The sequence below is a fragment of the Quercus robur genome, chromosome 2, assembly GCF_932294415.1.
Source record: "Quercus robur chromosome 2, dhQueRobu3.1, whole genome shotgun sequence".
NCBI lineage: Eukaryota > Viridiplantae > Streptophyta > Magnoliopsida > Fagales > Fagaceae > Quercus > Quercus robur.
The window spans coordinates 33,639,967-33,667,094 of record NC_065535.1 but is presented as its reverse complement, the minus strand read 5'-3'; the positions used below and the strand labels follow the sequence as shown (position 1 = coordinate 33,667,094).

Here is a 27,128-nt window from a genome sequence, read left to right as displayed (position 1 = left end):
CCATCAACTACCCTTAACTAGAAGGAAGTTATTTGACTCATTTTGGTATAGAATGTCAAAGATACCGGAGAATCCTAGTTTTCCTCAAGCAGCTGAAAGTCTTTTAGCAAAACGTGTGGCAGCATTTCGTTTAACTAGTTCTGAAATAAGAGAGCACCTCGTCAGCAATTGCACGCTGAGGCGCATTTGCCACATTTTCCAAGAAGCTCTAGTTGCATTATTAATTCACTCCATCATCCAAATTGTCCGAGCACTATATATAACCACCTAAGAGCATCTCCATCCGGAAATGCCATCCCATCTTATTTTACAATCCCAAAAAGCTACTTTACCAATTATACCATACCATTTTCCAATACTTCCAACATCCCAACTTTTATTTTACCATCCTATACACTAAAATAATATAATTTCTACAATAAAATAATATTTAAAGGTTATCTATCACTCCTCTCTCTCTCTCTCTCTCTCTCTCTCTCTCTCTCTCTCTCTCTCTCTCTCTCTCTCTCTCTCTCTCTTCATCCCTGTCGTTGTCTCTCTGAGTATTTGTCCCTCTCTCAACAACCAAACAACCCAATTATCACCGCACCACCACCACCATGCCTACCACGCCACCATGCCCACTGCCCACCAAAATCCCACCGGAACCAAAGACCCAAATTAAGGAAAAAAAAAAAAAAAAACCACCAGATGACTGCCACATCCAACCCATCTGAACCCAAAAGATAAAAATCAATCCATGCCTCACTGCAAAACACACACAAAACCCACACAAAACCCAGATCGGCGAAAGCACAAAACCCAGATCGGCGAAACCATTTGACCCACGGCGCCACCAGATCAACGCTGCCACCAACGTCGCCAACATCACACCACATCCAGCCCATCATCAGCGATCTTGAGCGATCCATCATCGGCGACATTGGCAACCCACCAATCTCCACCGATCCAAACCCACGCCACCACCTGACCCATGATTCACCGATCCACCGATCTCCATGCCGTGACCACGAACCAAACCCAGCTATAGTGCAAGCCTTGAACGAGAAAGAGGGATGTGAGATGAGAGAAAGAGTGAGGAAGGAATCCATAACAAACCCATCGTTATTTATAGCAAACTGATCTGAGATTTTTTATTTATTTATTTTTATTTTATGGAAACAAACTGATCTAAGATAGAGGAGAGAGCAGAACGAGAGGAGGAAGAGAGAGAAAAGAAGAAAAATATTGAGAGAGGAGAGAGAAATTCCCGGGTTAAAAGTATTAAAAAATAATTTTTTTTATAACATTCAGCTACAGTACCATCTTACATTTAAGATGGTACTGTAGCTCTATGTCAAATTTTTTTTAACATTTAGCCATATGGCCTTTCTGTTGCTGGCGTTTTTTGGGCTTGTATGCCAAATGTGCCTTACATTTGGCATATAGCAAGCCCAATGTGGATGCTCTAATCAGCTACCATTTCCACAAACTACTTTCAAAAAACTAACTAGCAAGAGAGTAGAGAAACAGAAAAAGCTTTTGTATTCACTATTCCAAGAGAAGAAAATGGCAGAGAAAACGAACCAGCAGGCATACCCCATGGCACCAGCAACTAAGCAACCCAGAAGTGATGAAGAGTCTGCCACTTTAACATCTGAGGAGCTCCGTCGAAAGAAAAGGATCAAGTTGGCCATATATATTGCTGCTTTTGCTGTGTTTCAGACCATTGTCATCTTGGTGTTTGCACTCATTGTGATGCGTGTTAAGACCCCTAAGGTCAGATTGGGCACTGATGTCACGTTCCAGAACTTCAGCGCTGGTACCCAAGCATCACCTTCCTTTGACTTGAGTTTCACAACCCAAGTTAGGGTTAAGAACACTAACTTTGGTCCCTACAAATTTGATAGCACCACTGCCACGTTCATGTACCAGGGTGTGACAGTGGGGCAAGTCACTATTCCTAAGGGTAAGGCTGGGCTACAATCGACCAAAAAAGTTGGTGTCACAGTAAATGTGAATTCAAATGCGCTGCCAAGTACTACCAATCTTGGAAGTGAGTTAGGTGGTGGGGTCTTAACTCTGAACAGCCATGCCAAACTTAGTGGGAAAGTGGAATTGATGTTTGTAATGAAGAAGAAAAAGTCAGCCGAAATGAACTGCAGTATGACTATTGATTTGTCAGCGAAGGCGGTCCAATCTATTATTTGCTAGTAAACATAGAAGCTGTTTAATTTCATTTCTTTTAATTCTATTTTTTGAATGGTATTGTAATTGTTTTGTTCTTCTTATTATTATAGTTGTTTGGAAATATTTGTATTGACCTTTATTTACTGTGAGAGAATTAGAATATATTTTTGCAAAATTTAAATTTACCGTCTATAAATTTAAATTTGGTGAATTCTCATTTTAGTTCTTTTATTTTTAAATTTTATTATTTTCTGTCCGTTAACTTTTAAGGATATCATTTTAGTCTTTTCATTCAATTCTCATTTGAAAAATGTTGTTAATCCTCTTAAAATAATATCGTTTTTTTTTTTTTTTTTTTTTTGGGATGTTATAATGATAATATTGTCAAAATTAATGGTGCAAAACAAACCAAATTTGACAAATTTTTTTTTTTTTCTTTTTGGTATATGGAATGATATTAATATATTATATTCGTAAAGTACAAGACCACCATGAAAAATAACTGACAGCTTAATCCCTCTCTATCTTTTTATTTTTTATTTTTTATTTTTTTTGCTGAATAATCCCTCTCTATCACTCACACAAATACACGGGCTCACATATTGGAATGGTGGCCTTGTACTCTACGAATATAATTAACGCACCAGCATTGAAAAATTAAAAACAAAAAGAAAGAATTTAATATAATTATAGGATTTTGTTCGCGGATGCTCTAAAATAATTTTAAATTTTTTTAATAGGAAAAGAAAAAATAATTGATTTTAATAACAGTCATAATTAAAAGTAGTATTCAGTTAAAATAATTTTCATCAGCTAGCTCCTCAATAGCACCAGCGGTAAAAATGGGGATGCAAAACTCTCGTCAATGGTAGATATGATCATATGAGACGGTCTAGCTCTATTTCAAGTGAGGTTGACGTCACAAGCTCATCACTAACGCATACTATCTCTTCAAGATTAGGCTTAGCCTTGTTGGATTTCTTTGTCTTAGACTCCGACGCTGTTAATTGTGACTTTGGCAAATGGCAAGGGATTAGAACTTAGAAAACAGGTACAGGTTTATGTGAATTCTTTTGTTCTCTCCACTAGTGACCCGTTGATTGAACCAATGATCTATTAATCCAAAGGCTAGCTACACCAGATCAAGTTCTGTTTTGAACATAATAACTAAACTAAGGCTTTGTTTCGTTAGAGTGATTATAAAGAGGATAGAAAATGGTAGAGAGATAATAGTACGTTTGTGGTTATGTGGTGGAGGGTGGAAAAATTGAGTGATTTAGGTGTGGGGTTCTATCCTGCCTACTAAAACACACACTTCTTAGTCAATTGTATAATGCGTACAGGTTTGTTTTTGTCTTTTAAATTATTATTATTGTTATTATTATTATAGAAATGTTTGTCTTTGTTGTTTACTGTTATACGCGTTTGTCTTTGTCTTTATTTTTATTTATTTATATATTGAACGTTTGTCTTTGTTGTTTTGGTTGGTTGGCTGTTTTTTTTTTTTTTTTTTTTTTTTTTTTTTTTTTTTTTATTAATGAAGTTATCTATATACAATTTTTTAATACAAATATAATGCACAATTTTTTTAATCTAATAGGGACATGAGAGAGTAAATTTATACAAATTCTATTTTCTATCATATTACTTTTCTCTTTAATCAAATAAAATAGTTTTTCATCCCTCCACATTTTCATTTCTCTAACCAAACACAAATGAGAAAAAATTAAATCTTTTCTATCTTCCAAATTTCCCATCATCTCATTATTTTCTATTCTCCCACTTTTTCATCACTCCAATTATCCGGACACTAAATGGCAAGTAATTTATTATGATGACATGAAAAATCAGGATTACTTTTTTTAATTTTTTTCCTCGTTTCACTAATCTTTAGTGCTCCACAAGTAGGGTCCGGCTCCCCTTCCATTAAATTTCCTCTCATTTTGTCCCATTTTCAAAAGGATGTAAGACACTGCACAAGTAGGAAATCTATAGGTATGGAATAAGACATGTCAAATAACAAATATACAAGTTCTAATCCAATTTAATAATAGTTACCCAACATATATAAATAGACTGCTCACTTAGTCATATTCTCTGCTTCCGTGCTTACAATCCCACATAAAATAAAGAAAAAAATTCCTGCCAAAATACAATTCCAAAAACATAACATTGCTTGAATTTTTTAGCCGCCAACAGTCTATGGTTTTAAGATTTGACTGGCAATTTTTAGTTCCACAAGGATTTCAAGAAGTGCTCCATCATTCTGAAAATACCACCAATAAGTCACACGGTCCTCGCACACTCCAAATAGCACCTGCACAGCAAAAAGAAAGGACCTAATAGAGAGCACCGGTGTGGTACCGGCCAAATACCCTTTGAAGGTCAAGTCAGAACTATTCTCACTGCTCTAGAGTACTAGAGAGGGTAAATTATGCATACCTTGGTTCGTGAGGGTGCTTGGTTTTTATAGTAGTAGGGCTTGACCCCTTTTCCTTGGAGTAGAAGTCTTTTCCTTATAGGAGTCTCTTTGAGCGTATTTCGTGGGATCCTTTCCATATAGGAATCCCTCTTAGGTTTCACGAAACGTGGAGGACAAGTCATTTACTTATACACGCAAATGTGGTTAGCAAGCATTCGTTGACTAGTGCCATCAGTCTATATTGTGCCTTCAGTCTTCATACCGTCAGCTTCAGGATGACCTTCAGCTTTATTATCCCATCGGCCTGTGGTGCTCTTCACAACTTCATCCCGCCGTCAGTCATTAAACAAAGGCTGACGGCCCAGTAGGTACCGTCACCCACATCTCTTACTTGACCAATCTCTTTTTATCCTTATCAGTTGCCCCCTACTCCATATCTTCGTCACTTTTTATACTAACGGGTTATGGAGTACATGTTTTTGTCAATTGTGTTATTTTTAAAGAGGCGGGAAAATTATTTACAAGGGTTTCCTCGAGCCGCCGCGCACTTAATGCTTTGGACAGGTGGCATGTTCTTATTGGCTTTGCTTCTGACAAGGGCGTCGCTTCATCTTTCGCGCCATTCTATCCCATATATAAGTAGCACCTCCTCATCATTTTTCTCTATTTCATTCTTGCTGATCTTTGAGAGAGAGAGATCGTCGCCCTTATTTTCGTCAACGCAACCTTTACTTCCGTCAACTTATCTGTCACTTATCCTTGAAGCAGTTCTTCTCCAGAAGGTCATCTTATCAGTAAGTTCCATCTCCTCTTCTTTTTCATTTTTGCCTATTTCTTTTGTGAGGACGTCAGCCTAGGTACTTAGATTGGATTCGTCACTTGTAAGTAGTCAGATGTCAAGTGACGTGTCGTGTGAGGAGTTGTCAGTCCGCGAAGGAGCAGGCTACGACGAGACCTTTGATTCCGACGATGAGTTAGAGGACTTCTCGCCTTCGTCAGAGAGAGAGACATCAGCTCGATCTCCTGACGGTGATGAGAGTTACACCGAGGGAGATAAGGATGAAGTAGAAGAGGGAAGAGGAGAGGGTGAAGGTGACGGGGGTGATATAAATGTTGACGGCGATGATAGCAATGGAGATGATAGTGACGGGGATGAGGGACCAAGTGAAGGAACTTTAGATGGTCCTGGAGATAACCGTCCTTTCATTCTCCCTGAGGATTGGGCCATCAACAAATTTTTACCTAGGATGAGTGCTAAGGTTTTTAGGGAGTTGCGCACTCGTTACCAAATCCCAGACCATATCCTGATCCGTCTCCTTTAGGAGAATAAGAGTTGTTACTCAGGAAGAACCGCTGACGTGGGCATGTATGATGCCATGTTTGCTGCGGGTCTGAGATTACCATTGACGGCCCTACACCGTCAGCTGGCTGACTTCCTGGGCTTATCCGTCACTCAAATTGCCCCAAATGCCTGGAGGACTTTCATAGGAGCTGAGATCTTCTGGGGCCGTCTAAGTGGAGGAAACCGTCAGCTTACTTTAGACGAATTCTTTTACTGCTACAGGCCTCATCATATCGCCTCGTCTAAGGGGACATACCATTTTAATGTCCGGGAGAAAAATTTGAGGCTGGTATCAGATATGCTAGATTCCAATAGGAACTGGAAAAGTAGGTATTTTTTTGTTGAAGGGACGGATTGAGTTTGCCGTCAGGAGGAATGGGCGACGATGCCCCACGGTTATTTTGACAACACTTGGGCTTTTGTTAGGGATTCAGGTTAATCCCGTCAACTATGTTCCTTTTGTTTTTGAGGTGATGCTACTAACATTCCTTCTCTTTTTCCTTTTTAGCTTATACCCGTCCCCACATAACCGACGAATAGGAGGAGTTCATCTTTTGGGTTCTGGAAATCCCTTTGGAGGAACGTAAGTGTAGGGATTTGATCACCCTTGACACAATTCATTTATACTGTGGGGGTCTAGAGCCGTCAGCTGAAGCTCGAAGGTTGGAGGAATTTTCACGTTGACGTGAGTAGATTTCTTATTGGTTTCATCAGTTTACCCCTTCGTCTCTTATTCTAACGACTTTTCTTTGTATTGTAGAGATGGAATTTGCCAAACAGAGGATAAGGGCTGCCGCGGCCCGTCAGAAAGAGGAGAAAAGGGCAAAGGAGGTGGGGGGCGAGACCTCGTCAACCCCTAAGGTCGTCAGTAAGCAAGCAAAGAGGAAGCCCGACGGGAGTGATGGTCGTCCGTCCAAAAAGGCCGCCGTCACTCCTGGGGACGGTGTTGCAAAGGAGAAATCACCTCTTAAGCCGAGCCATGGTGTGGGTAAAGGGACAATGACCTCATTGGGTCCCGTCAGCGAGGGCCCTTACCGTCTCTTGACCCGTAAGGACTATGCCGTCGGAGAGGTTAAGTCCTTCACAAAGACAACGGAAATAGAGCCTTGTGACCTGTTGGAGACGGAGGATTTAGGGGCGTTAGCCCTTTTTTATCTCACTAGGGTATGCTTGCTACCTTTTGGTCGAATTTGATTTTATTTTGCTTTGATGAACTTTGACTGACGGCTGTGTTCTTTTCTTAGGCCTTGGTGCGTGTTACGGCCCTTCAAGACCGTTGTGTTGCAAAGGAGGGAGTCGTCACTCGGGTCCGGAAGCACAATACAAATCTGATGCATGAACAAGCTCAGTACAAGGATGCCGTCCGTACGCTGAACCAAGAGCTGAAGGAAGTCAGGGAGAAGCTGGTAGAGGTTGACCGTCAGAATGACAAGCTCAAAGAGGAGGTGACGGATCTAGGCCAAAGGCTACAGACGGCTGGGGTTGACGCGGTTCGAGACTTTAAGGCGACGCAATCGTTTATTAACTCTTGCGCCAAGTATTATGGCACTAGTTTTGACGATTGCCTTAAGTAGGTCGCGTCAGCATTCCCAGAGCTGGACCTATCCGGAATTACAATGGATGATGGAGGTGATGGCTCCTCTCAGCCTACTCCTACTCTTGAGTCTGACGGTGTTGTTGTCCTGGCCCAACCCGTTGCTAACCCTTCTCCTCCTGCTTCCAATACTCCAGCTGTGATCGTAAACGTTGAAGATCAGCAAGCTGACGGGAACCCTGCTGACGTTCCTGCTCCTTAGTTTTCTTTTATTTGTACTTCAACCTTGTATTTCAATTATTTTGCAAACAATCGTTGTGTTTTAATTATTTTGCAAACAATTGTTAAGTGCTCGTTTGGTTTTCTCGGGCTTTTGTCTGTATACAATTGTATTTATGTTATTTCCGTCGCTTTCATATCTGTTAATCAGTGATTGAGCCATACGAAGTCTTGGTAAGCATTCCCGTCTGTTTTGCAAACCCGTCAGTTTTTTGAACTAGTTGGAAGACTCCGTCGGTATAGATTTTTGGCGACTAATGTGTATATCCTTCTTATCTCGTCAGTTTCACGGGTTTCCTCCTGGATGATGAATCCAAGTACTGGTTCTGTCGCCTGAAGCCTGTCAGCCTTTGCGGCTTCGCCCGTTAGTTGCACTGTTTTTAGGGCCGTCAATTTCCTAATTTCCAGTCATCTTTATGGACTTAATGTAAGTCCGTTGGTTCTACAACGGCCCAATCCGTTTGGTGAGACCGTCAGTTTTTCAATTTTAGTTTGTCATGGCCTTGATGAACTTGTCACCTTTGTAGGCCCGTCGGCTTTTGAACCTTGTCCATATTATGATAGTTTCATCTATTAGGACCGTCATCCTTTTAGCTTCGGTCTGTCATGGGCTTGATGAGCTCGTCATCTTTTGTAGGCCCGTTAGTTTTAGGACCTCGTCCATATGATGACAGTCTCATCTATTAGGATTGTAAGCTTTTTAGCTTCGGTTTGTCATGGGCTTGATGAGCTTGTCATCTTTTGTAGGCCCGTTAGTTTTAGGACCTCGTCCATATGATGATAGTCTCATCTATTAGGACTGTCAGCTTTTTAGTTCGTGTGTTATGGACCTTGTCGTTTTTGTTGTTCACTTTTGTGAACTTAGTTGTCCACTTCTGTGGACTTTAAACCGTAGATTTCTAAAATAGATATTTCAACAATTTTGAATGAACTCCTCTTATTGTCATCCATTTGTAAATAAAAGTAATTCTAAAACCAAATCCTGCCTTTTGGGCTTAAAACAAAAAAAGAGGTATTGTTGCAAAAAACTAAAGTAAATGATAAAGCTGAGGAGTAAGACTAAAATTTGCTGAAATGTAAAAACGAAAGGTTGGTCTTCATGCTGCCGCTCCTACTGGTAATACTTTTGTAGGTGCTCGGTGTTCCATGGGTGTGGCAGCTTCTGTCCTTCCAACGTCTCCAGGTGGTAAGTGCCTTTCCTCTGCCACGACGTAACTCGGTAAGGTCCTTCCCAATTGGGGCTGAGTTTCCCTTGGGTAGGGTCCCTAGCGGCGCCCATGATCTTTCTAAGAACAAGGTCTCCAACTTGGAAGTCTCTGTGTCGGACTCGAGAGTTGTAGTGTTTGCCATGCGGTCTTGGTACCTAGCGAGCCTTTATTCTGCTGTTGCTCTGATCTCGTCCACTAGGTCGAGCTGTAGTCGCATAGCCTCGTCGTTTTTGTTCTCATCATGGTTGTGCACCCTGTAGTTCGTGAGCCTAACTTCGGCCGGGATGACTGCTTCGCCTCCGTACGTCAGTTGGAATGGTATCTCTCCTGTGGGTGGCCTTGCCGTCGTCCTGTATGCCTATAGTATGCTTGGCAATTCTTCTGACCATATACCCTTTGCCCCCTCGAGCCGAGTCTTGATAATCTTGAGCAAGGATCGGTTCGTGACTTCGACCTGGTCATTAGCTTGAGGGTGGGCGGGGGAAGAGTAGTGGTTCTTTATTCCTAACTGTAAGCAAAAATCTCAGAAGGAGTCGTTGTCGAATTGCCTCCCGTTGTCCGAGACAAAGACTCTAGGAATGCCAAACCTGCATATGATGCATCTCTAGACAAAGCTTTGCACATTCTTCTCTGTAATTGTGGCCAAAGTTTCAGCTTCCACCCATTTTGTAAAATAGTCAATGCCCACCACCAGGACCTTCAGATGTTGTACTGCTGTAGGGAATGGTCCCATAATATCTAACCCCCATTGTGCGAACGGCCATGGGGTCGTTATCGGGGTCAGCTCTTCGGTTGGTTGTCTAATAATATTGCTGAACCTCTGGCATTTGTCACAAGCCCTAACATAGGCTTCAGCGTCCTTCTACATGGTGGGCCAATAGTACCCCGCTCGCACAAGCTTGTGTACCAATGATCTAGACCTTGAATGGTTTCCGCAGATTCCTTCGTGTACCTCTCTCATGACGTAGTCTGCCTCTTCCATACCCAAGCATCTCAGATATGGTCGGGAGAAGCCTCTTTTGTACAAGACGTCTTTTATTAGGACGAACCTTGCCGCCTGGACCTTCAGTTTTCTTGCAACCTCCTTTCCGTCTGGTAATACCCCGTCTTTCAAGTATGAAACTAACGGCGCGGTCCAACTACTGTCGGAGCATATTTCCTGCACGTTGTTGGGATCTATTAGCGGAGAAAGCGGAACGAAAGAGAGTACATTACCAGGGATGACCATATGTTCTGCTGAAGCGGCCTTTGCGAGGAGGTCGGCTCGCTCGTTTTCTCCTCTGGGAATTTGGACGATTTTGGCTTCTAGGTCATCCACTCTCGCCCTTACTTGACCAAGGTACTTTTTCATCCTTTCACCCTTGCACTCGTAGTCTCCATTTATTTGGTTAGTAATGACCTGAGAGTCGCAATAGATGACTACCTTCGTGGCTCCTGCTGCTTTGGCGAGGTCGAGTCCTGCTATCAGTGCTTCATACTCTGATTCATTGTTGGTAGCGGGGAAGTCAAGACGGACCATACATTCAATTGTATCTCCTTCGGGCGATAGTAGCACGATGTCGGCCCCTCCGGCTTGTCGGTTGGAGGACCCGTCCGTATATATGCTCCAATGAGGGGACTCTTCTGCCCCCTTGTCTTCGTCATGAGTGAATTTTGCTATGAAATCTGCGACGATCTTTCCCTTGATTGCAGTGCGTGGGCCATACTGGATATCAAATTCGCTCAACTCTATGGCCCATAATGCCAATCGACCCGCAGCCTCAGGATTACTCATCGCCCGTCGCAAGGGCTTGTCAGTTAGGACGTTTACCGTATGGGCTTGAAAGTACGGTTTGAGCTTGCGGGCCGCCGTAACTAATGCAAAGGCAAGTTTTTCCATAGGCGGGTATCTTTCTTTAGCACCGCGAAGCGCTCGGCTCGCGTAGTACACGAGCTTTTGTACTTTTTCTTCTTCTCTGACTAAGGTAGCACTGATGGCTACGAGGGAGACGGCTAGATAGAGAAAAAGCTCTTCTCCTGGCTGCGACGGGCTCAACAGTGGTGGGGAGGAGAGATAAGCCTTTAATTCCTCGAATGCTTGCTGGCATTCGGTAGTCCACTCAAATGATCTCTTCAGCGTGCAGAAGAAGGGCAAACATTTGTCCGTCACCCTTAACACGAATCTATTCAGTGCCGCTAGCATGTCGTCAACGTAGACCTGTCGTCAACGTAGACCTGGACATTCCTCCCAATCTGTTGCGCAAACATTTTGCTCATAAGTCTTTGGTACGTTGCGCCTGCATTCTTCAGGCCGAAGGGCATCACTTTGTAACAGAAGAGGCCTTGGCTGGTCACGAATGAAGTTTTTTCCTGATCAGCTTCGTGCATTCAGATCTGGTTGTACCCCGAGAAAGCGTCCATAAAGCTCAGCAACTGGTGTCGGGCCGTTGAGTCTACTAGGACATCGACCCTTGGGAGGGGATAGCTATCTTTGGGGCAGGCTTTGTTAAGGTCGGTGAAGTCCACACACATCCGCCATTTCCCGCTAGCTTTTTTGACCATTACTACGTTCGCCAGCCAATCGGGATAGTATACTTCCCTAATGAAGCTTGCTTCCTGTAGCTTTCGGACTTCTTTTGCTATGACCCAATTTCGTTCGAGGGCGAACACTTTCTTCTTCTGTCGGACAGGTGGAAAGGCGGGCGATACATTCAACCTGTGCACCATGACTGAAGGGTCTATTCTTGGCATATCATCATGACTCCAAGCGAATACGTCTCGATTGCCTTTGAGGAAGGTTATGAGCTCTTGACGGATTGCGGGTTTAGCGAGTGTTCCAATTTTGGTCGTTCTGCTAGGATCGGAACTGTCAAGGGGTATCTCTTCTAGCTTCTCTACTGGCTCCATCACCGTCCGGTGCTCTTCTATACTCAAAGCCTGAAACTGATCTTCCATCTCCATCATGGCTACGTAGCATTCGTGCGCGGCCATCTGACTTCTGCACAGCTCCCCTACTTCGTAGTCAGTGGGGAACTTAATCATTAGGTGGTAAGTCGAAGTTACCACCTTCCATGAATTGAGCATGGGTCGTCCGAGGATGGCGTTGTAGGCAGACGAGCGATCGACCACCAAGAATGTTACGCCCTTGGTTATCTGCTGAGGGTAATCTCCTACCATTACAGACAATGTGACCGTACTCAGGGGGAATACCTGGCTCCCTCCGAAGCCCATGAGCGGGCCATTTGTCGGAATCAATCGCTCCCTGTCGATCCTCATCTGTTGGAACGCCGGGTAGTATAAAATAGCTGCTGAACTGCCGTTGTCGACCAACACCCGATGCATGTTGTAGTCTTCTATCCGTAGGCTGACGACGAGCGCATCATCATATGGATGGTGAAAGCGTCGTGCATCCTCTTCTAAGAACCCGATTATGGGGCCTTCTCTTCGTGCTATCTTCGGCACAACTCCCATCATCTGAACATTTTGTACCATCCGAAAGTAGGTTTTGCGGGCCTTTTTGGATGACCCAGCGACAGCCGTTCCTCCTACGATCATCCTTATGTTCCCTATCGGGGGCCTTGGTTGCTCATTATCCCATCGGGGGTGTTGGTCTTGTGGGGGTGGATTCGTTTTCTCCTTACTAACGAACTTCTGCAGTTTTCCTTGTCTGATAAAGGCCTCAATCTGCTGCTTTAGGTCATAGCAATCAGCCGTATCGTGACCATGGTTGCGGCAATATTTGTCCCTAAAACGTTTGTTAGGATCGCTCTTCAGCTTTCCCGGGAACGTCAGAGCCTCCTCGTCCTTGATTTGCATAAGGACTTGATCTATCGGGGTAGTCAATGGAGTGAAGCTCGTGAATCTTCCTCCTAGGGGCTTAAGGCGCCTCTCATCTCTTTGGTCTCCAGTCCTTGCTTTCTTTCGGCCTTGGTCTTGCCGAGTGTCTTCCTGCCTCTCTCTTTTCTTTGGCCTTTTATCTCGCGCCAACAGCGCGTCTTCGGCGTTTATATACTTTGTGGCCCGATAAAGTACTTCCGACATGGTCTTTGGGTCGTTTTTATACAGGGAGAACAAAAACTTACCCTTCTTCAGCGCATTCGTGAATGCTGCGACAAGTATCTTATCGTTAGCTTCGTCGATCGAGAGTGCCTCCTTATTGAAACGAGATATGTAGGCTCTTAAAGTTTCATCCTCTCGCTGCTTGATACTCATCAAACAAGCCGTAGACTTCTTGTACCGATGGCCTCCGATGAAGTGCGCAGTAAATTGAGCGCTAAGTTCTTTGAAGGTGCTGATGGAGTTTGGTGTTAGTCGGCTGAACCAAATTCTCGCCGCACCCTTCAGCGTTGTAAGGAAGGCCCTACACATGATCGTGTCTGCCACTCCTTGAAGGTGCATCAGGGTCTTGAATGTCTTTAGGTGGTCCAGAGGGTCCCTGACCCCGTCAAAACTGTCTATCTGTGGCATGCGAAACTTACTCGATAGGGGGAAGGAGTTGATGGTGGCGGTGAACGGCAAGTCTGTTCGGTTGACAAGGTCGTCAAGATCACTGGACACTCGCCCCTTGAGAGCGTTCATCATTATCTCCATTTGCTCCTTCATCGCCTGCATCTCTGCGATAATAGGTGGCGGGGCTGTATCTACGAGGGAAGGGAGGCTCACGTTTTGCCGCTCCGGTTTACTCGGGGCGTTACTGGCTTGGGGTCCCTCTTAGTGTCTTCTGTCAGTGCTGGTTCCTCCTTGATCAGCTCCTTGGTTGTCCGGTGCTGCGTCCTTCTAGCGCAGCTGCTCTTCTAGGTCGTGATTTTGTCTGGTGAGGTGTTCCACAACCGCGGTGAGAGTCTTAACTTGCTTCTTGAGGGCGGTCATGGGTGGTTCCTCTTCTTGAATGTCGTTAGTGGTTGCCATTGAGCGGGTGAGCACCACGCAACTTTTATCCGGGAAGCGGTAATATGACTTTACACTACACGATTTCCCACAGACGGCGCCAACTGATGATGCCGAAAATACCACCAGTAAGTCACACGATCCTCGCGCGCTCCAAATAGCACTTGCACAGCAAAAAGAAAGGACCTAACAGAGAGCACCGGTGTGGTACCGGCCAAATACCTTCCGAAGGTCAAGTCAGAACTATTCTCACTACTCTAAAGTGCTAGAGAGGGTAAATTATGCGTACCTTGATTCGTGAGGGTGCTTGGTTTTTATAGTAGTAGGGCTTGATCCCTTTTCCTTGGAGTAGAAGTCTTTTATTTATAGGAGTCTCCTTGGGCGTATTTCGCGGGATCCTTTCCATATAGGAATCCCTCTTAGGTTTCACGAAACGTGGAAGGCAAGTCATTCACTTATACACGCAAACGTGGTTAGCAAGCATTCTTTGATTAGTGCCATCAGTCTATATTGTGCCTTCGGTCTTCATACCGTCAGTTTCAGGATAACCTTCAGCTTTATTATCCCGTCGGCCTGTGGTGCTCTTCACAACTTCATCCCGCCGTCAGTCATTAAACAAAGGCTGACGGCCCAGTAGTTACCGTCACCCATATCTCTTACTTGACCAATCTCTTTTTATCCTTATCATATAGGTATGGAATAAGACATGTCAAATAACAAATATACAAGTTCTAATCCAATTTAATAATAGTTACCCAACATATATAAATAGACTCCTCACTTAGTCATATTCTCTGCTTCCGTGCTTACAATCCCACATAAAATAAAGAAAAAAATTCCTACCAAAATACAATTCCAAAAACATAACATTGCCTGAATTTTTTAGCCGCTAACAGTCTATGGTTTTAAGATCTGGCTGGCAATTTTTAGTTCCACAAGGATTTCAAGAAGTGCTCCATCATTCCTCACATTATCTCATTCTATTAATTTCTTTATCTTTATCTTATTTTTTAATTTGTTTTTCTAAGTGTTCAGCTGATCTCGGAGAAAATCGTGAATTCATAATTTGATTTAAATTTAAGTTGGCTGATGGAAAGAACATATTTCTTCGGCATGACCACAGGCATCTCGCTAGTCCCTTAATTCCAAAATATGGGTTTAAGGTCGTATATGATACTATATGCAATTTTCCAGCCAAAGTGGACACGGTGCAGCCACGTGAGCTTAGAGAGAAATCTCATGTGATGGATTGGGGGAAACTACTCTGGTTCAATTGATCATACCCAAGCAATGCTTTCATAGGGTGGTTAGCCATCGAAAATAGGCTGACAACAAGAGATTACAAGGCTAAATAGAGCTACATACTTGGGGGATTTGTTGGTCCCTAAATGATGACAGTCCTGTTAAGGTGGTGATCACTAACGTACCTAAATAAAGAAATTAATTGTCTTGAAATAAATGAGACGCCAGATATTTATAGTCTCTCATACCTTTCGGTGATAGACTTGTCTCATGATAAAGAGACGTGTCTCATCTAAAAGGTATATATGTTCAATTAAACAATGTTTAATTAATTCATTTGCGTTAGTGAAGCAACACCATCCATTAAAGAGAGGGTTATTGCAATAGTGAGGCAACGCCATAAATTGTCTTGATGACAGGGACCATCTCTTCTGGGATTATGAAATGCAACTTTGCCTTATCTTTGATGCTATTTATAATGGGAAGATTTGGTAGTTGGGGGATCACTCGTCTGAAAGGTAACGGCTTGAGAGTTTCTATTTTGTAAACTGGCATGGTGGCCTGTTGTCTAATGTCTATAGCATCAGGCTGCAAAGCAATTGCAATTATTTATGCTGGTTCTGTCTGGACTGTGCGGCAGATTTTGAAGAAGACCGAAAGATTGTGCTTTAAATCACTGATTGATTGTGCTATTTTTTGGTATCTAGATTGATTGTGCTATTTTTTGGTATCTAGCTTGGGTCTGTCTTGGTTAAAGTTGTTCTGAGGGGTTCATCTCTAGTTTATTGTAGTCCCTTTTGACATGTTTTGCTGGTTCATCTCTAATATTCACTGATTTACTCTAAAAAAAAAATAATGTTACCACAGAAGAAAGAGATAAACGACACAAAAGTCTACGTTTTCCTCTAGAAGCTTATTAAAATACTCTTAAAAGAACCTTAAAAAGTCCGTTACCGTAAGCAAAAGGACACATAGCAGCATTTCCTTTAAATAAAATATTGATTCTTTCAAAAACGAGGGACCTTCTTCAAGACGTCACTATTCAACCACCCTAAGACGCGGTTGTTAGCTACATTATTAATTCACACTAACTTCTATTTGAATAAATACTGTTTATTTGTTAGAAATTGAAAATTTATTATTGATATTATATAAAATAATTTTTAAAGTGTGAATAGTGCTGTAGGACCAAAAAATGCATAAATATGTGCATTTTGTTAAATTTGGTGGTCCTATGAACAATGCCGTGAGACCCTAAAAAAAGCCAAACGCATTGAAATGTGCATTTAATGCTATCCAAACTCACACTACTCTGCTTTCATTTCCACAAACAAATCCTAGCATCCTAAACTCCTTTTTCAGAGAAGAATTAGCATCAATAAACAAGTGAAAACTTCTCCATTCACTATTCCCAAAGAAGAAAATGGTTGAGAAAACGAACTAGCAGGTGTTCCCTTTCTCACCAGCAGCTAAGCAACCCAGAAGCGACGAAGAGTTGTTGTAAAATAGCGGAAGCTCAAATTATCAAGATTAATTGTGAAAATATTTTAAACAGTGAAAGATTTTCAAACTAACAATAGGAACGAAGAAAATTAATGCAAAAGAAAATAAACACAAAACACCAAAAATTACGTGGTTCGACAATAACCTACATCTATGGGTGACGTCGAACAAATTTCACTATAACAAATTTGGGATAATACAAATTGGTATAGAAGCACTCTCACAAACCCAAATCTCAAATACACCCAAATAACTCTCTCTCACAAATACAAAACCATAGGTTCACAAATACTAAATACGAATATCAAATACCAAATACTAAATACGAATTGCGCACAAACCAAAGAGAGAGTCACAAATTAAATCCAAAAGTTGCAACGCACCAAGAGAGAGCAAATCACCAAATTGCAGAACCAAAACCATATGGCAACAAACCTCTCTCACTATTCCAAATTGCAACCTACAAATATCAAATAACCAAACCAAGAGGAGGCCTCTTTTTCTCACATCCTCTCATCTCTTTCTCTCTAATTTTCTGTAGTAGCACTATGCTTATATAGGAGACTTGAGTCGGCTAGTATATCCAAAATCAAGAAGGACTAGACTTCTTTTCCACACACAAAAAGAGAATTGATAGGGCTAAATCCCAGGGTAGAAGGATTGAACTAACGGAGTTAGACTTTAAAGACGAGGTGACCGAAAGAGACGATTTAGTTGGTCTAACAAAATTGGTAGACGAATCCGCGACCCGGACGGAAAGATAAGGAGATGGATAGACACTTTTAAGTGAACGGATAAAAAGGAGACGGTCTGTTAAAGCCACGTGTCACCCTTATGGCATCTACATGGCACCCATGTGGCATGGGTTGTCTCCAATGATTTTGGTATGGAAATGTCTTGTGCTTCATGCCCCACCATAATTATAGGAATCTCTGTAAGGAAATAATCTTGTAAATTGCGAATATTAATGAAGATCTTCCCTACAAGGAAATACTCTCTCTACCAAGAAATTAAGATCGGCTCTATACTACTATAAAAACCCGAAAACCCTCACAAATCAAGGTACGCGTAATTTTTCTAGCTCTGACACTCTAAAGTTGTAGAAATTCTCTCTAACTTAACCTTTGGAGGGAATTTGACCGGTACTCTCTGCAAGGTCTTCTTTATTTCTGTTTCGCAAGTTCTGTTTAGAGCTCGTAAGGATTGTGTAGCTCACTGATGATTTTTGACATCATCAGTTGGCACCGTCTGTGGGGAGAATGAGAAAACAAGCCATATTACCACTTCCCAGACAAATAGCTTTATGGTATTCGCTTGATGGCAACCAACAACAATAACAGAGATGAACCACGCACTGCTGCCCTTGAAAGACAAGTACAGACTCTCGTCGTGGCTATAGAATGTCTTACTAAGCAAAACCATGACCTATAGGAATAACTACGCCGAAGGAATGCGGGACCCAACAATCATGGGGAGGAGCAAGAGGGTACTAGCGTTGAAAGAAGGGACCAAGAAGGACCAGAAGATAGCAACACCCTGAGTAGACAAGAGCGACAAGATACCAGCCGTCCATCCATCGCAGATATGGCATCGCCATACATGGTTGGAAAGATGCAGATGATGAAGGGACGGATGGACTTCATGATGAATGCCTTCAGGGGACGAGTGTCAAATGACCTCAACGAGTTGGTCCACTAGACGAATTCACCCTTTACTACACTTGTCACTTCGTTCCCCCTTCGGCCAAAATTCCGTATGCCACAGATAGAAGCCTACAACGGGTCAAAGGATGCCTTGGATCATTTGGAGCCATTCAATTGGGTCGAAATCCAACAACTAGCTAGTGCCATCACTGGTTCCTCAAAAAAAAAAAAAAAAAAAAAAAAAAAAAATAGAAAAAGAAAAAAGAAAAAAGGGCTAGTGCCATCATTCTTTCAAGCTGTTTCTACTAATTATTCTACTTAGTTGCCTGCGGTTGTAGAGATGAATTGATCAATGGTGGTGCCCATAGTCGGTTAGGATGACATTTGAATTCTTTCTTATCAATAAAGCGATGTTAAAGATATTATATAGTATTTTACTATGTAGACTTCATAAACAAGTGTGTCAAATTTTAAATATAAAAGAAAAAACGTAATTAAGAATTTAATTTTTTTATTATATTATTGATTTGATACCCATTAGAGTTACTGCCAGTTTCAATTTATAATTAAGTTTTGAGAGATGTTAAAGATATTACAAATTTTGTCCTAAAAATTATGCAAACTATGTGTCATTGATGGTGTGCATGGGAGATTTCATCTCTAAGCTTTTAGGACAAAAATGTTGACAAGGGATTTTATAGTTAGAACACTTCATGCAATGTCCAAATACTAAATATTCTCTGCATTTTAAGGACTTTCTTCTCTCAAATGATAAAACATCCGGTTGCTTTTATTTTTTTCCAACACTCACCAAACACAAAATAGTAATGTAGCCGTTTATTCAACATGTTGTTCAAACAACACCAATCATAACCATTGTTATGCTAATTTGCAATTTTTTATTTAGTTGATAACAATTTTAATATTATATATATATATATATATATATATTAAGTGTATTTAGAAAGTTAGTTATGATTTCAAAAAATGTAAAAAATGCTCCAATCTAATTTGATTTTTTATTTATTTTTATAATAGATAAAAATTCTATTATAACTTAATTTAAGTGTATATGTGTGTGAAGTTATATCTTAGAGACTTGAACTCTGGTCCTTACCCCCCACACCTCACAAATACTTATAATTAGATAACCTTTATTCCTAAAAAAAAAGGGTTAAAATTGTAATTCAACAAAATTCAAAAACAAAAAACTACTGAAAGTTCAAATATGTGTATAAACACCTTTGAACGTTTAGACCCCCAAAATACAACTTAACCAATTCAAGCAATATGTCAAACAACTAGTGTGCGGAAACTTAACATATGCTATAATATGAAATTGGTTAAAAACTATCTAAGCCAAAACAGAATAAAATCCACAGCAGATAATATAAAGGCAAAGATAGAGAGGAAGGAAGATGCAAACACAAAGACAACACGCGATGTGTTATTGAAGAGGAAACCGAAGCCCTCGGCGTAAAACTTCTCCGCCGCCCTCCAAGCAGTAAACAATCCACTAGAAAATACAGTTGGGATACAAGGACAGCAATAGACCCTCCAAGCCTAATCTACCCAGTGCACCTAAGCCCTCCAAGCTTCTTGCTCCAACGAGGTTGCGCCGAACCTTTTTCTTTTCTAGCTTCCCGGATTCCGCTACTAGACCATAGCAACAACCAATGAAGATTGGTTCCTTCCTAACTGCTTCCCAGAAATCCAAACGACTGTCTCACAGTGATGATGATGGTGAGAACCAGGTTTGGTATAATGCCTCTCAAGGATTTGACAATGGAGAGGAAGAGAGTTGAGGAATTTGAAGAGACTCTAAGGTAGAGATTGTGGGTGAAGTAATCTGGTTTTTCTTTAGGGTTTCTCTCTCAAAATTCTCTCTGGAAGCTCTCTTTCAATCGTAGGTAAAAGGGGTATTTATACTGGAGTGGGAGAGGAATGTGAAACGTCAGGTTTTACAAAACAGGGGTGGCTCGCGGCTTGACCTCGCGGCTTGACTAAGTCGCGAGATCCAGTCGCGAGTTAACCGTATGGCCAGTTGTCCTGTTTTGTCCTGTAGTGCTCCAGCTAGCATGACTGTTCATCTTCCAGCATGCTTGGCACGTGTGTTGCTTCTGGCGGCTTGCAGCCGCGAGTCACCCGCGAGTCCCAGTCGCGAGTCTCTGTTTTCTTGCACACTCTTGAGCAATCTTCACTCTATCTCACTCACTACCCTTACAACAAACCCACCTAAATATAGGGTTACTAAATGCTGAATTACAAGCAAATTTGGCACGGAATAAAGCCAATTAGATGGTTGAATAAATTCAACCTTACAATTACCAAAGAAACTTTTTTCCTAAAAATTAGCATACACTAAACCAAGCAGTTTACTAATTTTCAAAATGTTAAATTTTAGCTTCTTAAAAATCCCTTCCCATATAACCTCACTAATAATAGATAAATTCAAACTGAAAGATTAAGGCATCAAACTAAAAAAAAAAAAAAAAAAGCCTCATCACATGTGTGGAACGCGTGTGATGAGGCTAGTATATATATATATATGGCGGGTAAAATATTCTGATCAAATAATCTAGGACTTATTTTTGAAATACAAATTCTCTGTGTCACTTTTTGTGTATCACTCCATGAGTAAGAGTAGTACTCATGGAGTGGTACACAAAAAGTGGTACAAAGGATTTGTATTCTATTTTTGTATAATTTTTATTTTATTTTTTTATTTTGTCTTCTTATAAGACAACTACATTTGTCAATAGGTTGTAATATTTGTAGGTAACCATTTTGTAAGTAAGAACACATATTGTTCTTAGCATTTCATTCTTTCTTTTAGTCTGTTAGGTGGAGGGCGGGTGGGGGGAGTGCACTAGCGAGGTAAATTGAGTTCTAACAAATTTATTGCTAAAAAAATATAATATGAAGTTATGAACAACCAAAAAAATTTTTTTAAAAAAAAATCCAGCTACAATGAATCTGAAAAATAAAAACTAATTAAGGAAGATAAACAGCTTTATGGTCACTCGCAAATCATAGAGTGGATCTCCTTTGATGATAAATTGATAGTCATGGTGCAGTTCATTTCGACAGACTTCTTCTTTTTCATTATAAACATCAATTCCACTTTCCCACTAAGCTTGGCATGGCTGTTTAGCACCAACAACCCACTTTTTAAGTCACCTGCAAGATTGGCAGAACTTGGCAAGTCCTTTGAATTCACATTTAGTGTGACACCAACTTTTTTGGTCGAACGCAGCCCAGCCTTACCCTTAGGAATAGTGACTTGCCCTGCAGTCACACCCTTGTACATGAATGTGGCAATGGTGCTATCATATTTATAAGGACCAAAGTTTGCATTCTTAACCCTCAATTGGGTTGTGAAGTTTATATCAAAGGAAGGTGATGTTGAGTTGCCAGTGGTCACGTTGTGGAATGTAACATCATTGCCCAACCTGACTTTTGGAGTCTTAACACGCATTACAATGAGTGCAAAAACCAAGATGACTATGGTTTGGAACACAGCAAAAGCAGCAATATATATGGCCAATTTGATCCTTTTCTTTCGCTTGAGCTCCTCTGCAGATGTTTTAGAGCCAGACTCTTCATCACTTCTAGGCTCCTTACTTTCTGGTCCCAAAGGGTTCACTTGTTGGTTTGTTTTCTGCGCCATTTTCTAATTCTCTTGGAAACAGTGAACTATGAAGAGTGTTTTTTTTGTCTCTTTGTGTTATAGTTCCCTTTTGTGACAGGAATTTAAAATGAAAAGGAATTTTTTTTTTTTTTTTTTTGGTGTGGAAATTGTGGGGAGACATGTCTGCCATATATAGGTTTGGACAATGTATGTGATGGAGTGAATTATGGGTTGAGTACTTCCTGTTTAAGGTTACTTAACAAGGTATATTTTTCTTTCAGTCAAAAAACGCGTGTTGGTTGTTATATTTGACTTCTAGATGGTCTGGCAAGTAAGAATTTACTTATTAAAAATTTGAAAGAGGACACGATTCTATTCTTTTTGCTAAAAAACGTGTCGTTTTGCTTCTACAGGATAGAATTGAAGTCTAGGTCTTTTTAATTAAGGGAACAACATACGGTATGTGGCACTTTTTACACGGTAACTATGAAATGCAGACCTAGCAAACGCTATTAGTCAGGGTGGGTTATGGGTAACTTGAATTTTTTCACATGTAAAATAAATAAAAATAGAAATAAGACTAAACGCCAAAAATAACAAAATTCTCAAAAATAGAAGTTAAATATACAGATATTTTCAAAGTTCACATTATCATCATAAAAGAAAAGAAAAGAAAAAGAAACACTAAATATTAGGTAAAGAATCCGTCTTAAGTGCATCTGTTTCTATTGTGTGTAAACTGTAAAGTAATAATAAATTTATATTACCTAGAAAGATAACTAAAAAAATAAAACTTTAAAAATAAAACATAACATATTATGTAAAGAAGAATAAATGTATATTAATATGAATTGCACTCCAATCCATTCAATGTTAATAGTAGATCTAGCGTTAGAAATATTCATATTTGAAATTTGCTATTTGCCATATATATTTTCCCAGACCATTTACCCATAGCGCTACATATCCCATTATCCTTAAAAAAAAGTTTTAAAAAAGCCATCAAGTTGGGTTGGGTCAACCCGTGTTTACTCCAAATTAAAAATCTAATTTATCAGGTCTAATGAAATATTTGACAAGTCCTAAAGCTCGCTACATAGTTATTCATATTTGACATTTGCTATATAAATTTCCCCACACCATTTACCCATAGCCCTTCATATGTTATCCAAAAATATTTTGATGATCTTAAGCTTTTCTAAAGTCCAACAGGAGACCCATATAGTGAGTTTTGAACTAGCTGTAGGCGTATCACATAACTGCTACCTCACTTATTTCCATTCTTTTTTAAATTGTCTGTGGTTTTCAATGTGTTGTTCACTGATGAAGCATAATTGAGATTATATGACCAAAAGTTGCATCCTAGACCCCAAATCCTGTTTCATCACAAAATCTAATATGAGACTACTGGATTGAAAAAGAAGTTCTATAAACTCACACAGATTAAAATGAATCCATACCAAGAAATGGCTACAAGACGCTACTATTTTTGTCCTTTCCTCCCAACTTTTCATTTTCATTTATGGTTTGAGCTATAGGTTCTCTCAACTTCAATTCTTATGCAATTTTCAGTGTGTATATATATATATATATAAAGTCAAATTTTGCGCCACGTGTTCCATTTAAGTTTTTAAATTTTTGTACCAAGTAAGTTAATTTTATGTAGAAAACTAGAAGTTCAATATAAATAAACCATAAAAAATCTAATCATATATATAACCCTATATATAAAATTAGAAGAAGAGTGAGTTTGAATGATTTTACTTTTATGAGTAATTTTTTTGTGTAAATAAAAATAATTCAAATTTATAAATCATTTATGTAATACTATAAGGACAAGACTTAGATACAGTACTTAAATGTTGTTCCTTAGATTGTCCTATATTGCTTAAGAGAGTGTTGTGTGTAGTATAACTTGTCTCACCTTCCCTTAAAAGTTACCATGGCTTTTAAGTGGAGTTGTGGTGTGCCTTTGTGTTAGAACCCCTTTCTCTCTCCCTTGTGTGTGTGTTTGTTTCTCAAAAAAAAAAAAAAAAAGTGCTGTTCTTTAGGTTCCCTTTTTAAAATTCTGTCATGTGTATTTTTTCTCATGGGATGGAAGCAGGGGCGGAGCCAGAGGGGGGCGAGGGGGGGCACCTGCCCCCTCTGACTCCTAAAATATCCTTGCATATGTAGTCCTCTAGTTACTCCCTGACATTGAGAAAAAAAGAAAAAGAAAAAAAAGGACACCCACTTGAAAGTGACCCAGGAAAAAGAAAGGAAGGAGAAGTTATTCTCAAAGAACAAACCATGTAACCTTTTCACCATTTCACTATTCTCATAAGCAGTTTTTGTCTGTCTTGCACCTATTTCACCACTTTTTCTTTTTTATTTAATATCATTATTTTCACCGTGATATATTTTACAGCATTTTATTATTAAGTGATGCTATAGATATTACAAATTTTACTACTTATGTCTTACAAATTAGCATCTCACCAATCACAAAAAATAATTTCAAACATATATTCATTATATTGTTTAAGTAACACTACTCACATTTTTATTTTACCACATCAATTTGTAAAATTTGTAGTAGCTATGACTATGAATTGGTTATTTTTGTTTATTTATTTTAATACTATGAAATATATTCATATTTTCTTACAATTGTTTTGTTATTATTATTGATTAATATTTTTTAGATTAATTTTACTTTTAATATTGTTTTTTTAATTTTGCCCCCTCTAGACTAAAATTCTAGCTCCGCCACTGGATGGAAGTATATTTTTTAATTAAGTAGTCACATGACTGAATCTTAAAAGAGAAACTTAAAGAACAACACTTAAACTATTGTATCTAAGTTTTGTCCATACTATAAATATGTATGGTCCATTAATAACTAGGTAGAAACATATATATTATATATGATGTGTATGTTAACTGCGGTTATTTTTAATTGTACAACATCATGAGTTATATAAAAGAAATGCCTTTTGTGCCTACAATTAAAATTCTGAGCATGAGTGTATGGCTATTGTCTCTCCCTTTATTCTGGTGACTTTATCAGTGACAGTTATCTCGAGTTCACAACTTATAAAACTTCTGTATTAAATGAAAGACCTATATTTTGGTTGGCTTAAACTTCAAGTTCGTCTTTAACTACATTCGAGTAATTAATTTCCTAGAGCCTTGGAGGACCCTTTATGAAATGCTATGTTATATAGTGTAGGTACTCAGGCAGCATCATATTCTATAAAAAGAGAGATTATCAAAAAGATTCAATAGAAAAATATTTTGATTATCATATTCTATAAAATACTATCTCAGTTTCTAAAACATTACTATATTGTGCGTCCTTGGGGTTTGTTATCTTTGAGAATAGTTATTCAAGTACCACATTGATTGGAAACAAGAGAGGAGAGCCCAACGCATTGTATAAAGCAGGCGCAAGGCACACGGAGTAACATACTTACCTGGACGGGGTCAATGAGTGATCAAAAAGGCTCATGGCCTAAGTTGGTGACCTCCATTGCACCTAACGGAGGGGTGCCCGCCTAAGGTCTTCCCAAGTGGAAGATCCTACGTCATTATTTGTTGCACTGGGGGCCTGCGTTATTATTCGGATGAGTTTGGGTGGTTAAGTATCTCACAAATGGTTGAGCTAGGAAGCAAGGGATTTGGTGACACACCTCATCTGGGGTCGTAAATGGTCATGGTCATGGTCGAGTCATTTGATGATTTTATTTTTAGAAATTGCTTGCGTGATGTTATAATTTTAATTTTTAGACAATGATGTTATAACTTTTCCAAAATTGCTATTTATATAATTTTTCAGAAATCGCCCAAATTGCACTTCTTGTTTGTATCCCCGGTACATTTGTCCGTGTGTGCTTCCGAGCGTTTGCAGTAGTCAATATAGGGGAAATGAAATTAGTGTTTCAAATTTTAATTTCAGGGAAGGACCGGAATTGTACTTATCCCATTATCCCAAATTTACCCTTGTCAACTAATACATGTAATAATGTAAAGGATCCAAAAGTAAACATTGCTTCTGATATTCGAACTCTTTTGCCACAATTACATGCATTTCATTATCATTTCAACCTAAATTAGGTTTGAAATTTAATAGTTTTAAACCTTTAGCCGCAGTAGTTTTTCCTTTTCCTATTCGGATAAAAGAGAACCTGTGGTGGGCAATGTGCATCGTAATATAAGCTTCAGCGCTTGATTACATTTCTATATCAACCACGTTAGGACAAGTGCCAAGGTAAAAGCCCTTTTGAAGCCTTGCTAAGGTAAGTCTTTATAACCAAAAAAAAAAAAAGTGCTAAGGTAAGCTAGATGGAATAAGATGCTTTGAGCTAAATTCGAAATGACCTTGGTATAACTCATCCTGGCCCCAGTCTGCTGCCCTTTTAGATGGACGGTGCTTGTTGAACACAATGTTGGACCCTTTCAAATAAGCAGAACTGACCCAATTATGTTGATTTTATAATAAAACAAAAATATCTGTCCAAGTTTTCTATAGTAAACTAATTGGGCCATATTTCAAAGCTTTTGTTACCGCTGTTGCTATCCATGGACCTAGAACCCACTTGATTAAACCAACACAACACTTTGTGTTTTGTTTTTCATGGGCTGATGATGGATTGAATAGTTTTGTTTATTTTATTATTTTTTAAAGCTTAGGTTGACTCAAAGAGCTTGTGTTTAGAAAGTGCCAACCCATTATTGACATTCTACTCACGCTAAATTATGATATGATATAAATATAACTAACATAGGATCAAATTACACCAGGCCAAACTTAGCTCGAGGAGCACACACTTATAATAGCAGAGCTAGACCTTAGCTTTACCACAAGGATTGTCAACTTAAATGTGAGAGTAATAGACATGCTTCCTAAAAGGCTAAAATCTTGTCATTACAACCATTACCCTATAATATAATATATATATATATATATATATATATATATATAGACAAAACTGAAAGAAAATTTAATTAGATTTTAAATTGGAATTTAATTAGAGTCTAATTTTGTATCATGTGTCTTATCTAAACAAAATTTAAAAATTTTTGTGCTAAGTGAGTTAATTTAGTGTAAAAATTGGATTTTAATTAGAGTTTAATTTTGTGCCACATGTCCCATCTAACCTCTCTTTTTTTTTTTTTTTTTTTTTTTTTTTTTTTTTTTTTATAAATTTTTTGTGTGAAGTGAGTTAATTTAGTGTAGAAAACAAGGAGTCCAATATAAATAAACCTAGGTAATATATATATATATATATATATATATATATATATATA

General features: G+C 39.5%; 2 protein-coding genes and 1 pseudogene across 2 annotated transcripts; 2 read left to right on the top strand and 1 right to left on the bottom strand.

Moving 5' to 3' along the window:
• Positions 1–1,492: 1,492 nt before the first annotated feature.
• LOC126713430 (late embryogenesis abundant protein At1g64065-like) lies at positions 1,493–2,350 on the top strand. The gene has a single exon (XM_050413183.1). The coding sequence runs from the start codon at positions 1,549–1,551 to the stop codon at positions 2,191–2,193; it is 645 nt and encodes a 214-aa protein (XP_050269140.1). The 5' UTR covers positions 1,493–1,548; the 3' UTR covers positions 2,194–2,350.
• An 18,826-nt stretch (positions 2,351–21,176) lies between these two features.
• On the bottom strand, positions 21,177–21,970 carry LOC126713425 (late embryogenesis abundant protein At1g64065-like). Its single transcript, XM_050413178.1, has one exon. The coding sequence runs from the start codon at positions 21,876–21,878 to the stop codon at positions 21,228–21,230; it is 651 nt and encodes a 216-aa protein (XP_050269135.1). The 5' UTR covers positions 21,879–21,970; the 3' UTR covers positions 21,177–21,227.
• A 3,316-nt stretch (positions 21,971–25,286) lies between these two features.
• Positions 25,287–25,433, top strand: LOC126716224 (U1 spliceosomal RNA; annotated as a pseudogene).
• Positions 25,434–27,128: the final 1,695 nt, after the last annotated feature.

Excerpts from the sequence above, each read along its gene's own strand:
- LOC126713430 (XM_050413183.1), top strand. The coding sequence starts at position 1,549 with ATGGCAGAGAAAACGAACCAGCAGGCATACCCCATGGCACCAGCAACT.
- LOC126713425 (XM_050413178.1), bottom strand. The coding sequence starts at position 21,878 with ATGGCGCAGAAAACAAACCAACAAGTGAACCCTTTGGGACCAGAAAGT.